The sequence below is a fragment of the Impatiens glandulifera genome, chromosome 3 (genome assembly GCF_907164915.1).
Source record: "Impatiens glandulifera chromosome 3, dImpGla2.1, whole genome shotgun sequence".
NCBI lineage: Eukaryota > Viridiplantae > Streptophyta > Magnoliopsida > Ericales > Balsaminaceae > Impatiens > Impatiens glandulifera.
In genome coordinates this window covers 55,336,317-55,352,412 of record NC_061864.1, presented here as the reverse complement: position 1 = coordinate 55,352,412, position 16,096 = coordinate 55,336,317, and the positions used below count along the sequence as shown (strand labels likewise).

The window sequence follows — 16,096 nt, the reverse complement described above, 5'->3', positions numbered from 1 at the left end:
CATGTATGCACATATAATATTTTTATCATCTTCATATCTCACCAGATTTACAATAGGTGTCACATATATTATTCACTCTTCTCCGACGATCTCACATGGTACAAAAACAACTTAAGGCCATCTCACCACTCATTCACATGGTGCCTCAACAAATTATTCTTTTTATTCGACTGTACATTTTTTTTATTTCCGTAGATTTCTTTACAAAATTCATTCTATGTAAATAGAATATTAACCCTAGATGATTCATCTATGTATATAAATAGAGGCTCATGCTTTAAAAGAATATACAAGAAATTTCAATCATCTTTGTATTTTGTTTGTTAAAATTTATAAGAGTTAAATATTTAATACCGAAAATACTAATCACTCTACTGGCTCTAATTCCTCTAATTCGACTGAATATTTTTTCAGTCGATTCACTTTTCCACCTACAATATACTAATAACCTTATCTCCAAAATGGTGTCTACCCTTCATAATTCTAGGAACTACATGACATGGAACAAGGATGTGAGAATAATTATTTGTGTGAAATCAAAGCTTCATTTCATCAACACGACAGGTGGAAGGCCAACTGAGAACCTTGTTAAGATCAACAATAGGATAAACGCTACAACAAAACATACTTTTAGCAACCCTTATATGCCAACCCATATTAAGCGTTCACAAAAGTTAAAAGAAAATAAACTTTTGCCAACTTGTGTATATATTCAACAACCTTTATTATTATTATTTTTATATACGTACTTGTTGAGAACCTTATAATTTAATTATTTTTTTATGTTTTATTTTATAAATATTTCGTTTCACAATTTAAAAATTTTAAATTAAATTTGACTTTAAATTTTATAAACATTAAAATTTAATTTTTATTTTTTATAACATAATTATTGATTTTATTTATAACATTATTAAATTTTTTTATTTATTTAAATTAATTATTATTTAAATTTAATTAAATTAAATTAAAAGTAAAAAATAATATAAACAAAAATTAAATTATTAAATATTATATTATATTTAAAAATAAAAATTGAATTTATATATTTTTTTAAATTGGAACCAATTCAATTTTTCTATCGTTCGAACAACCCAATTCTTTTTTCTCTCTTCATAAACTTAACCAAACTCCATTTCCAAACAACAAACTCCTCTCCGACTCTCCACACTTGGTCGCGAAACAACGGATGTGGATGTCGCTCTTTGATTTATTTATCGATCACACTCTTTCTTGATCGCTGGTTGTGTTGCTGCTGTTGCAGCTGAAAAATCGATACCTACTTTCCTTATTGAAAAATCGATGGATGTATTGCTGTTGTGGTCTATGCATTTACAATGATTTACTGTTTATAATAACTTGTCTTAAGTTAATAAAGAAAAAATAAATAATGAGAAATGATAAGGGAGAGAATTTGGGTGGAAAAATAATATATTTTTTATTTTTTCTCCCTTTTCAACTTTATCATTTTTACAAACCCACATTCTTTCCCAAATTCTCTATATCACTCCTCATAAATAAATAATAGAGAGTTATAACTTAAGAGGTTTAAAAAAAATACTTTCTTTTTAAATTTTTTATTTCTGTTATATAATGTTAAAAAAAATTAAACAAAATTATATAAAAAAATGAAAGAAAGAACGAAAAGAGAGAAAAAAAAATAAAAATGAAGAAGACGAAAAGCTTCTTGTCCTCTAGCTTCGGCCATGAAGTTAACCGTCTATTCTCTACTTCTTCATCTTCTCTATCCATGGCGAAATCTTCTGCAAATAATCATCAACCTCAAACTAAATCATATATTCACGAACCAAACTTCAATCCGATTCACCATTTCATTGATACACTCCTAAAATGCAATAACCTTGAGCAAATCAGACAAGTGCATGCCCATATTACTATCTACGGTATGTATCATAACCTAATTGTTGTAAACAAGCTCCTTTACTTATACGCATATTCAAAATCACTTAAAGACGCTCACGCTCTATTTGGTGTAATGAAAGAAAGAGACGCCGTAACTTGGATTGTCATGATTGGTGGTTTTGCAAAGGTTCGTGATTACTTCAATTGTTTCAAAACATTTAGAGATTACATTAGATCAAGATTAGTTCCTGATAATTATACTTTACCTTCTGTAATTAGAGCCTGTAGGGATGATAAACATCTTAGATTTGGAAAGTTGATTCATCAAATCACTTTCAAGTTCGGTTTGCAAAGGGATGAATTTATAGTAGCTGCACTTGTAGATATGTATTCTAATTGTGATGTTATTGATGATGCACGCCAACTGTTTGATAAAATGCCAAAGAGAGATTTAACTACTTGGACTGTTATGGTTAGTGCATTTGCTAAGTCTGAAAACCCTAGTGAGTCTCTTGTATTGTTTAATTCAATGATAGATGAAGGTTTTGTTCTCGATAAGATTTCTATGGTGACGGTTGTTAACGCTTGTGCAAAAACTGGGTCTATGAATAAGGCGAGATTAGTTCATGATTATTTATTGTGGAGGAATTTTTCAATTGATGTAATTCTCGGCTCGGCGATAATTGATATGTATGCTAAGTGTGGGAATGTTGACTATGCTCGGGTGATATTCGACGGGATGAGTCGAAAGAATGTGACCTCTTTGATTTATTTAGTATAATCGCACTGATCGGTGTATCAAATCCGTCATTTCTTCTATTATATATTTTTCCTAGGAATAAATTGAATTGCAGGTTTAACTTCGATAGAAATTGTGGAAAACGTAGAAATTTTTCTTAATATGCAAGTTATAATTAGTGTGCTTATTCGCCTGGATCATAATGATTTAAAGATCCATGGGAACTCATTTCTCTTCCAGTGGGTAAAAAGTCCATTGGTGTCAAGTGGATATTCAAAAAGAAAAAGAATGCTAAAGGGGTTGTGAAAAAATATAAAGCGAGATTAGTCGTCAAAGGGTATGCACAATGACACAGAGTGGACTATGATAAAGTATTTGCTCCATTTTCCGTCTAAAAACAATCATATTTTTTGTTTCACTAGCGGCAAAAAGAAGCTGAAAAAAATTCTAATGGGACGTGAAGTTAGGTTAACGATTTCCTTGAGGATGATGTTTTTGTGGAGCAACCAATATGTTACGTGAAGAAAGGACGAGAAAGAAAGGTATTAAAGTTGAAGAGGGTTTTGTACGGTCTCAAATATATAAGTGAATCAAACTTGGTATAGTCAGATCGATGCTTATTTTCGTGAGAAATGATTTGAAAGATATCCACATTAGTATGCATTTTATGTAAAAATGGATAAAAATAGAAATTATTTGTTCGTTTGCCTTTACGTGGATGATCTTATTTTCACAAGAAATAATCCGATTTTCTTTGAAGATTTCGAAAATGATATGGCTTGAGAATTTGAGATGACATATATTAGCTTAATGTCATTTTACCTTGGATTAGAAGTGCGTCAATTGAATTAATGAAGGAATTTTTGTTGGGAAACAAACATATGTGAAGGAAGTTCTAGATAAATTCAATATGTCGAATAACAAATTGGTGGCTACCCGTATGGAGATTGGAGCTAAATTGAGCAAGAACAAAAAGGAAGAAAATTTGGATCCCACACTGTTCAAAAGTCTCGTTGGATGTCTAAGGTATTTGACATGTACTCGGTCAAATATTCTTTTTGGTGTGTCAATTATTAGTTGATTCATGGAGATACCCAAGACGGAGCACATGAAGGCACCAAAGAGAATTTTAAGATATTTGAAAGGTACTATTGATTTTGGATTGCTTTATTCATCGTTCAAATAATTTCAACTTGTTGGATATTCCGATAGTGATTTTTTCAGAGATATAGATGATCTGAAGAGCACAACTTGATTAGTGTTTTCTATGAGGTTTAATGCAATTTCGTGGAGTTCGAAGAAACATGTGATAGTCTCACTATTATCTTGTGAACCTGAACATGTAGCGATAACAACATGCGCTAGTCACACATTGTGACTAAGAATAATGTTGAAGAGATAGATTTGCCGGAGAATAAAGCGATCGTATTTTTTGTCGACAACAAATCTGCTCAAGCTCTAGCAAGGAATCATGTTTTACATTATTGAAGTAAGCACATCGATACACGCTATCACTTCATCAAAGAGAGCAATATGAAGAAGAAAAAAAATCAGATTTGAATATGTGAATTATGTTGATCAAGTTGTAGACATTTTTACGAACCCTTTTGGAGTATAGGTTTTTAGAAAAATGAGGAGTAGAGTTTATTTAATAATAGAGTTATTATATTTATGTTTAATAAGTTTCTGAATAAAATTAATTCAGAAAATTTAAGATAATTGAGATTTAGAAATTTAATTTTTTTTTTCATAGTATAAATAGAATAGTTGTATGCTCATATAATATGAAATAAAGTAATATCACTTTTTTTTTTTTTTTTTTTTATATCCTGAGAGAATATGTCTACTCACTAACGTTTCCAAGAAAGGAAATTATGTTTGTAATCATGACGATTATGAGTAACTCTTGGTAACTGATGTTTGATGTTTGAATATTTATTTTTACTGATGTTTGATGTTTGAATATTTATTTTTAATTTCTTATTATTTATTTTTTTATTGAGTCTGTGAATCTAAAAATGAATAATATAGTCTTATTTATTTATAAATTTGTGCATGGAGATTATTGATTTATTTTTACATAGTTTACAATTATTGGATTTAAGAAAAAAGTATTAAATTTTTCTGAACGTTTATTAGATATATCCAATTAATTAGTGGTACTATATAATATAATAGTAATCAATTTTTTTTTTTTATATCTATATTTTTTGCAACCTGTTTTAATTATTATGGTCAATTCAATGACAGAGATTGCACGCGCGCGTGCTCTGTGTTCATATTAAAGAAATAGGTTTTAGGATCAAAGTATAAATATAAAATTAAGATTCATTCTAAAACATATCTATCAATAGTCGTATCTATAAATGATTCATTTCATTGTAACCTCCATCGTATCTATAAATGATTCATTTCATTGTAACCTCCATTAATTATAATGGCCAAGTCAATGTCAGTGAGTGTATATGGGGAACTTTCTGTATCAATACTTCAAAATCAATTTGAATACTTCAAAATCAATTTTTAAACAGCTCATATTAAATAAATAAAGAGCTCATATTAATATTAAATAAAGAGTAGCTATATGTGAGAAAATTTGGGAGAGGGAATGATAATGAGAATGGGAAAGGGATGATGTATCACTAGTTGAAAAATGATAAAAGGTTAGGAGAAATAAGAAAGATAAATTTTGTTATTTTTTCAGTGTTTAGCGCCCAAGTCATTCCTTTTAAAATTCTCTCTTAAATTTCTCGCCCAATCATTTCTCTTAAATAAATTAGAATTTATATTCATGTTTTATTTTTATCAAAAAAAAAAAATACAATAATATGAAAATCAAACAAATCTAAAAAACAATTAAACAAAAGATTAAAAAAAAAAAATCACTAACCAATATAATACAAGAATGAAGATAATAATTAATATAATTTGACAAAAACTATAAAAACAACCATTGATGCCTAAAACTTTTAAATGTGGTTTTAAAAACCACCGCTAAACTAGGATTTTATATCAGTTAAAAGACTTTCTAATAATGGCACTTTATAAAAATAGCAGTTAATGCATAAAACTTGTAATTTGTTTTTTATAAACCTAATAATAGGACTAAAATTAAAAACTCTTCAAATCAGGTATATATATATATATATATTTTAAATTGAAATTTTAAAAATTTTAAACTAAAATACTCATATAAAAAAATATATATTAATAAAGTGAATAAATAATATATATATATATATATGATACTTAATTTTGAAAGGGTCTAAATTACAAAGCTGTAATTAATTTTGATATATATATATATGAGAATAAATAGATAATTGGATCGGATGGTGAGTTACCCGCCCATAAACTTCAAACGGTTAAAAATAAAATCAAAAATATTATAAATATGTTTCGAACTTACAACCTAACAAAAACAAATACAAATTTTTAACTAATTAAGTTAATAAATTTTTATATTTTAAATTTAACACCAAATTTGATAAGGTGAGACATTTTAACAATATAAACTAACTAATTAATATATATATATATATATATATATATATATATATATATATATATATATAATGATGTTTAATTTTTAAAGTGTCCTTATTGTAAAGTTGTGATTAATTTGAATATATGTGAGAATAAATGGATACTTGGGTCGAATTATGGGTTGACTCGCCTATAAACTTTAAACGGTTAAAAATAAAATTAAAAATGTTATATGTATGTTTGGAACTTACAACCTAACAAAATAAGTATAACTTTTAACCAAGTGTGATTGACATGTAGTTTTACGAGAAATGATAGGCCGATATTAATAGAAAGTGGTTAACAAATATGAATCAAATATTCGATTGACCAAAGTGTGAGATCACGATGTTAAATGTTAAAAAATATAAATCAAATAATTGATTGACCTAAATAAAAGTGTAAAATCACTAGATTAGAGGTTCATTTGAAAAAAATATGTGAGAAGATACGTGAGAAGATAAGTTGTATAAAATGTTAAATGGGAGTGTTTTATTTTTTATTTTAATATAATAAAATATATAAATACATGACAATCTAATATATATAATTTTATGAAAATAAGTTAGATATAAATTATGAATTCATAATATACATTATTTTAGGGATGTTAATAGGATATAAATCCTGACTTCTCAATTTGTATTATTTTAACATTTAAATTGGGATTTAAGTTAAAAAATGATAATTGTGTATATAAATATATAAAAGTTTATCCTCAATCAAACAATGTATAAATATTATTATTAATATTATATAAATATAAATATATATAATATGAATATAATTTTTACATTAAAAATATATTATTGAAACTATTTTATAAATATTCTATATTTCTTGAAATGTGTGTTAATTATTTATATAATTATATAAATTTAGCTAATATAATGGAATATATTAAAGCTTTAATAAAGAATTTAAAAATCTTTATATATAATATAATGGAATTAAAGTTTTTTTTGGGACATATACTATATATAAATATGATAAAAATATAGACTTTTGTTATAAACTTATTTTATAAATTATATATCTTAGAAATATAGACTTTTGTTATAAATTTATTTTATAAATTAATTAGTGATGAATTAGTCTTTTTATATAAATAATTTATTTATAGTTAAATAAGCTGTATTTAATTATGATAACAAAAATATTAATAGATTTGTATTTCCTATTTTGTACTTCTAAATAATTCTTTGAAATATATATAATCGTGAATAAAATAAAATATATTTCTATAATGTAATATATATATATATATATATATATATATATATATATATATATATATGGAGTTATATTAAATTTATTACCATGTTTATTATCAAATTTGTAAATATGTAAAATTTGTAACTTTATATTAATTTTAATATTATTGTATAATATTTTACAACATTAATTTATAGTTATACATAAATAAAATAAAATTATATCTCTAATTTTTAATATGAAGTCAAAAAAATTAAATATAATAAAATTATTAATTTAATTAAAAAATTAAATATTTATAAAATTTATAATTATATAGTTTTAGGATTAAATGTGTTTTATATATTTTATTTAAAAAGTCTTATTCTTATTAAGAGAACAAATATATTGGTCTAATAAGATAGAAGACGAACTACTATTTGAATAAATATGTTAGTCTAATATAATAAATATATAAATCGCTAGACAAATTAATATATATAATTTTATAAAATTAACTTATAATAATTTTGACTTCTTAATATATATTATTTTTTTGCATGTAAATATTATTAAATCATAACTTCTCAATTTATATTATTTTAGAAATTTAATTAGGATATAAGTTGAAAAGATATTAATTTATATAAAATTATAAATGTTTACACAAAGTAATTATGAGTTTATTCAAGGAAAATAATGTATAAATATTATTAATAATATTACGTTTATATGTAGACACTAAGATGTAACGTACCCAATTTATAGAATTTGTTTTAATAATTCCAAAAATTATTAATTAACTCATAATTTAAATAATTATTTTGGATGAATTTTTTATTAATTAGATTTAAATTATTTAATTAAATAGTTATTTAGAAAAAATGTTGCATCAATTTATTATAAATTAATTAAAATTAAGGGATAAAATAAATTAAATAATTATTTCCAAGAAATATTGCATCCATTTAGCTCAAAGAAAATTAAAATTAAAAGACCAAAAATAAATTAAATAATTATTTGAAAAAAAATGTTGTATCAATTTATTCCAAAATAATTAAATTAAAAGACTTACAATAAATTAAATAATTATTTGAAAAATGTTATATCCATTTATCCCAAATTAATTAAAAGGGCTAAAATAAATTAAATAATTATTTAAGAAAAATGTTTATCCATTTATCCTAAATTAATTAAAATTAAAATATCTAAATTAAATTAAATAACTCCCTAGAGAAAATGTGGTATCAACTTGTCCTAATATATATATATATATATATATATATATATATATATATATATATATATATATATATATATATATATATATATATATAAAAAAATAGGTAAAAATAAATTTGATGAATTAATTTTGTGTATTATGTAAATAATAATAAAAATGAATGAGGAGAAGTTGAAATAGGAAAAAATTGTTTGACCCAAATCAAACAAGTCTTACACTATGCAGAGCTTAGGTGTGCAACAAGGCCAAACCGAAGCCTAGAAGGTCAACGCCAACGAAACGCGGATGGAACATCATAGACCACGCACAACATGCATTGGTAGCATAACTTTGTTTTCTACCTCGCGACATCCAGATAAGAACATGTCGAAATCTTTGATTTTTCAAAGATTAGAAATCATTATGGCCTTAATTAAATGATGAGATTCAAAATGAAAAATGATTGTCTTACCAGTGTGATCATTTTACCTATAATCCTAGCCTAAATATTGCCTAAACTAATAGAATTTAACTAAACAAGACAAAAATCATTAATGATATTTTGACCTATTTTAATTATCCAGAAGTTTCGAAAAGATATACTAGCCAAGTCAAAGGAAAAGAACCAACTCTCATATCATAAAAAATACTCTAACAAAAATTAAACATTAAAATTTCTTCAGACTTTTCAGTTTTTAGAAATTTTTTGGAACCCTCCAAGCTTGATTTTGATTTATCCAAAAAATTTAATAAGTGTTTAAGAGTGTTCTTTAACTCACGATAAACTATTATTATTTTTGTAATTCATGTAATAAATTGAAATTGAAATTTATACATAGAAGTTCATGTGTTCTTAATACTGTATAATTCTATTTGTAAGCTTACTATTGAGAATAAATTTGAATTAATCAAGATAAATTAATAACATCCCATTTTAAATTACAATTCTATAAAAATTGTGATTTTGTTCTTGAACAGTTATCTCAAATAACTTCTTACAACATTTCAAATAATGTTACGAGTGTTTTCAAATTAATTTCGAAACAAATGAGGCATGTTTGCCCGAATTCAAGATTTTCATAAGAGGCTTCGATTTTCAATCTTATACATGGCTAAACCATGAGTGATGTTGATACATTCCCAAATTAAGTCATGATTAACTATAAAAACAAGAAATATTGGCCCATCGCGAAACGTGAAGCCCATTCACGAAAACGTGAATTCCCGTCGCGAAACGTGAATTCCTGTCGCGAAACGTGAATTCCCGTCGCGAAACGTGAATTCTCGTCGCGAAACATGAATTCCAGTCGCAAAACGTGAATTCCAGTCGTGAAATGTAAATTTTCGTCGTGAAACTTTAAGTCCATTCGCGAAACGTGAATTTCCATCGCGATTCAGAGCATCATCTACAAATATCATCATCGACAAGAACATCCCCAATATGAACAAGATGAACAAAATATGAACAAAACAATATATGAACAAAAAAATAAGAACAACCTCATGGTTTAGGGTTTGAAGAGGTTTAGAGTTTGAAGATGAATGGAAATATGAACATAAATTGATACGTATGATGAACAATAATAAATAATAATGGGTTTTGGTCGTCGATCTGTATGATGTGTTCGTTTATGGTTTTGTCACTGTCGTCATCGTCGTCGCGAGAGAGATAGAGAGCGCGGAGTAGAGAGAGAAAGGAAAATAACGAAATAAAAAAATTGAATATTTATATAAAACCTTTTTCCTTTGCGAAACGCGAAGGTCGATCGCGTTTCGCGAAGGGGGTATTTTCGTCAAAAAAATTAAAGTGGTCACCACCGCAATTAAAATTAGACGGTGTCCACGGATGCAATTAGAGGGATCTTTAAAGTCATTTCGTCAAATTTTCCAAATATTTTTAATGCGCGTCAACAAAGTATTTCAAACAAAGTATTTCAAACAAAGTATTTCAAACGAATAACTCTATAATATTTCAACTTTTTATTAAAAGAGAAAAAAAAATCCCTCGGCCACTTCAAGAAGTAGATATATAACCTTTCATTCCAAATATTCTTCAAACTTTACTTTCAAACATATTTTTAATATTCATATTTGAGAACATGTGTTAGTTTATAAGAAGAATGTCTATTTTAATGTCATGGGTAAAACCACAGGAGAATATTCCCATTTCTTAAAACTAATATTAGCATAAAGTGATAGTCTAAGTATTTTCTTGAAAGTCCAAGAAATGACAATTTGAGGATTAAACAATCAGAAATTCATACATTTGAAGATATTGGAATGGTCCGTCTTGACTTAAGGGAGTCTTACTTTATTGAAATAACTCATAGATAAGCTACTAAAAATTAAGGAGAACAATGGAGACTCATAACCCATTGGTAGAACTCAAAAATTCATTTTTCAAAATTATGAGTTTGAGTCTTCACACTTAAACTTATTGAAAAATAAAATCAATTAAGAAAAAAAATCAAAATAAATGCACTATCATATAAATATGAGTCGATTAAACTGAATGTACGTAAAAAATAATACAAAACACGAGTGTCCATTCAAATACTTAAGCAAAAAATGATCATCAACGAACAAACATACATAACTAGCTAGTATTAACGAACTAGGAGATGTTTAAGAAAATGAATAAGTCACCGACTGTCTCCACTGGTTTTTTCAAAAAGACTTCCCCTATAATCATAATAATAGAGTTATAGAGTAACCGTATCGGTCGCTGAATGTCCTACCATTCCTTTTGAACCAGATAATCTACTTTTTTTTTTTTTTTAATAAATTTATATTTTTTTTCCAAGCTCAAGAAAGAGGATATGTATCTAATTATATTATATTTCATAATTTTATGTCATTTAAATTGACATTCGGATAAAATACTTATTTAAAAAAAATAAATTCTAAAAGTATTTGTCTAGATTTTCTCATACTTCGGCTTTAGAAACTATTTCTAAATTGAAGCCAATTTGTTCATATATGAGAGATACACTTTCATTATATTTTGCATAATTAAATGTTATGAGAGATCCATCTCCCAGGAATAAATAAGGATAAATTGTAGATAAATATTCAAAAACTTAATCTTCCATTATGTTTGTAATTGTTTTATTTTTCTAATTTATTTCACTGTGCAACCTTTGCGATCTCCTACCTACTGAAATAGTTTTCTTTGAAAATTAAAACATATAAATACAATAGACAATGACTTAGTAAGACAAATTGTGAATGACTATTGTTTGTAACTAAAAATATTGGACCCTACCCAATATTATCACATTATTATTATTTTTATTTTTATTTTTTCTATTATGAGATATTCTTTTATTAGTAATTGAATTAATCGATATTATCTTAACATTATTTTTTAAAAACAAATTATTATATTAAACCAACATCTTCTTGTCTTTTATCACCATTAAAACACTTTTTTTCTGTAAGTTAGAGGGTGTGCTGGTTCTCTTAATTAGTGACAGTTCTGTAAGATAATTGGAATCAATAGCTAGCTTAACTAGCTATTCTAAAATAAATAGTTTGATAGAAGTGGAAGGCAACAAGAGAAACTCAATGCTACAAATTAAACCTTATTTTAATATTTTACCATCTCCTTTTTTCTTTCTTCTTAATTAATTATTATGAAATTGAAATTGTTGATTCGAGCTCTATGATAATTAAAAAAATATATATATTGTTAAATTTTTCTTTCCCATCCAACACTTATGATCTACATTGGAGATCCTTCTTGCTCTCAAACTCTCTTCCAAAGTTACATTTTTTTCCTTGGGGACACTTTTCACTCGATGTAGTTAACAACCGAGGTAGCACATTAATGTCATCAAACATTATCTCATGAAATAACAAATGACAATACCTCCCAAGTGCAAACAGTGCTAATTTCAACATTATCTCATGAAAACTCCAAATTGTTCTTTGAATTTAGCCTTGAGGAAGGCCTCATTAATTTTATCTAACAAATTTAAAAATCTTAATTATGATTATAAGAAACTATATGTATAACTCAGTTCTAAGATCTTATTGAATTTTATAGTTACAAAGTGAGAAAACAATTTGATTCTTTTTTTAACAAATGTCGGAAATTATTTAGTGACCCTTATCCAGGCGTCACAAAAAACATTAACAATAATATATTAGCGACGCATAAATTTGATCCGGTACTTAAGAACTATTTATATATGCGTCGATAAAACTTTGAGTATAAGCTACTGCGGTTAAGAATCTAACTATATTTTACCAATTATCAACCATACACTATAAACAACACTACAAAAAAAAACAGTTGATTTGCAACAGAGCCTTGACAACAAAAAACGGGGTTTAGCATTTTTTTGCATTAATTAGATATTTCGCAACTAAATTTGTAATTACATATAAACATTGCAAATTGCACTGTTGCAAACTTTCAATAACTTTTACAATAGTTTGTACAACAATACTTGCACTAAATAACGATTTAATGCAAAATATTCATTAAGATTGAAATTAAACTAACCATGGTTAATATAAACATGCATTATGTTTTGCAATATATTTCTTTCTAATAAATAAACTATTTTACAATAGAAATTACAATATGAATAATTTATAAATAATAAAAATACATTCAACATTAATTGCAATATCTTTTTAAATTTTAGATTACAATAACTTTCACAATAACTAGTATAAAGAAATATAATAAAAAATGAACAATAAATATTGCAATACATAACTAAAATACGTAATACACACTACAACAAAATATATTTATAGTGACCCATAATTACCACTGCTTAATAAGGGTTGGTAAAAGTATTAAGCAAAAATGGTTTTGCCAACCTTTATAATTTTTTATCTATTTTATTTTATTTTATTTTTTTCGCGGGTTATATGTTCGGACGGGTAAGATCTCGCGGGTCATTTTTAAGATGAGGGGTGGATAGGGTTTCTCACTAATTTCATATCCACTTCTCTCTCTAAAGTCTAGATCCCTCTAATCTCTCTTCTCTCTTTTTCTACACTCTTTCTTTCTTTGAATCTCTTCTAATCCATTCTTCTACCGCAACCCTCCCAAAACCATCTACATTCGAATCCATGTATCTACTCGATTGCTGACGGATCAATTATCAAGCAACGATCAGAGCATTCGTTCTCAAGGAAAGCATTTGTTCTCCAGGTGTGTATTCGTTCTTAATAGCTCACAATCTATGCTGAGAAACCTTAAATTTATTTATTCACTCACCGAGCTTCAAAAAGGTATAACTTCAGGTTCTTTGTGTTTATTTTCCGTTTTCAAATGTCATCCCTTCTAGATCCACATCCGGAGGAGAAAAGATCTTTCCAAATGAATTCGTTATTCAGAAAATTTATATTATTAAGTTTTTGTTGTGCTTAGAAAATTTCTATTATAAAGTTACGCAATTTGTTTGTTTTCCTACTATGAAGAACATCCACTTAGGGTGCATTGTTAGAATCTCAATACGTTTATTTCTCCTACTTAGATATTCTTTCTTTTCATTTTCTTAAATTGCAGGTCTTCACTCCAATAGCACCACTAAGCCATCAGGTATGTTAGTTACTGTGTTTTTCGTTTTGTTTTTGAAAGTGTATGTTAGTAAGATCTAGTTGGTAAAACTGGATTTGATAGTTGAAGAAGGGAGATATCATTGTGTGTTTGACATGATTGCATTCTTTATAGGCTGGATATTTCTACAATGTCTATGATTGTGTATTGTAAGATTCAGTAAATTACTTGGATCATATCAATAGAAAAAAAACTTATGTACAACCCAACCAGCCTAGTTACAGATTTCATTTGGTCAGGAAGATTATGCTCTCTTTTTTTCTACAGACCAAAGGGCTTTGGATATATCTATGTGAATGGAACGGGAAACCCTTGAACAGGTATGTGACAATTCGAGCTTTGAGTATGTCTAGTATGGATGCACTTTCATTATAAATATATATTATAGGAGGAGATATATTCAGAATAAGGAAGAGACAACTCTGGTTGTGTATGAAAACAAACTAATGTTCCATTTTGTACTTCTTCTAGTAATTAGTAGTGTTGATGTGTTGGATGTGCAGTTTTAACAGGATATACAAAGATTTGAAGTGCTGAAGAAAATGAAAGATTTAGAAAGCTTTATAGAACAAGATATTCCTCCTGCATATTAATCAACGAGCTTCGAAAAGGTACCACTTTCAGATCTCTGTGTTTATTTTCCATTTTCAAACGTCATCCCTTATAGATCCACATCTGGGTGAGAAAAGATGTTTTCAAATGAATTCGTTATTCTTCAAATTTCCAGAAAAATTCTATTATTAAGAAAAAAAACTTCTTGAAAAGTAAGATATATTGGACCAAATATCCACCTAGTATTTATATATGGAGTCAAATTATAATTCATTAATATTTTATTCTACAACAATTGTGAGTTTTAGTAAAGTTACATCTGAACAAAGTGACACAGTAGAGAAAAGTAGGCTTTAGATTTGTTTCTTCAATATTTAGACTAGGCTTTAGATTTCTTTCTTTAATCTTTAGACTAGGCTTTTTTTCTTGAAGAAGGCTATCACAACCTCTCATTATGAGCTCTCACTTCAATCAAAGTGCTTTCAGGTGAGAATTGTTAAGTGTTTTAATATTTAGGTTGCATTAAGGTTGATCGTTTCTGATTAACAAACAAAATGAAGAAGAATACTCGCTTTCGTTCCTTTGTCATTACTGTACTTTTCATTTTGAATATTTGACCGAGCAAGAAAAAATAAAATAGTGTATTGTTCTTGGACTGTGAATTGAAGATCCAAACCTTGTTTATTGTGCATTACTTCAAGGATCTCTTTGCTGCTGGATATTTGAAACGAGGTGCTATTCTTCTTCGCCAATCTATTATTTATTGCTATGTTTTTCATGTGTTCTGTTCAGGACAAATGCAATTTACTGGTAATGGATGGAATTGATTTATTATTATTATTATTATCTTCTATGTCTTTGTTCTATGGTTAGATAATAATAAGGCTGATGAGATTAATGAACTGATAAGTGTTTGTTGAATAATTAGTTTGTTAACTTATTATTATTTACATTTTCTAAGTGTCATGTCTGAAAAATAATTTATGTTGACAATAGAGCATTTGTAGCATTTAAAAAAAGTAGAGGTGTCTTCAACTTACTCGTATAAATAAATACCAAAAAAGTGGTAGTTACATATATGCTTAACTTGCATTTTTTGTCATTTTTTATACTAACTAGCTACATTGTTGATTAATGATTATGTTATCTCACTACACATTTCAAATCAATTACAAATTGGAAAAAACTAAATATTTCCCTTTTATAGTTCTCAAAATATCTCTCTTTCTAGTTATAAAATAATGTTAGTGCATTCTCTTGACCTGATCCCTACATATGTTTCTTCCTACAATACCTATATTGTTTTGTTTAAGAACAAGTTTTTAGTAAAGCAATTTGTTTATAGATTGCTTACTATTGTCTCTTGCTTGTTGTTTCACTATTATATCCTTTGATCAGGTACCACCAAATGGAGGTCATG

At 26.6% G+C, this 16,096-nt stretch overlaps 1 protein-coding gene and 1 long non-coding RNA gene across 2 annotated transcripts; both read left to right on the top strand.

The window, feature by feature from the left end:
* The first annotated feature begins 1,666 nt into the window (after positions 1-1,666).
* LOC124930418 (pentatricopeptide repeat-containing protein At2g33760-like) lies at positions 1,667-2,644 on the top strand. The gene has a single exon (XM_047470762.1). The coding sequence runs from the start codon at positions 1,667-1,669 to the stop codon at positions 2,642-2,644; it is 978 nt and encodes a 325-aa protein (XP_047326718.1).
* A 10,869-nt stretch (positions 2,645-13,513) lies between these two features.
* LOC124929068 lies at positions 13,514-14,444 on the top strand. The gene is made up of 3 exons (XR_007098619.1): positions 13,514-13,716; positions 14,074-14,106; positions 14,392-14,444. It is a non-coding gene; the product is annotated as an uncharacterized LOC124929068 (long non-coding RNA).
* Positions 14,445-16,096: the final 1,652 nt, after the last annotated feature.

Coding starts and splice junctions, on each gene's coding strand:
- LOC124930418 (XM_047470762.1), top strand. CDS start 1,667: ATGAAGAAGACGAAAAGCTTCTTGTCCTCTAGCTTCGGCCATGAAGTT.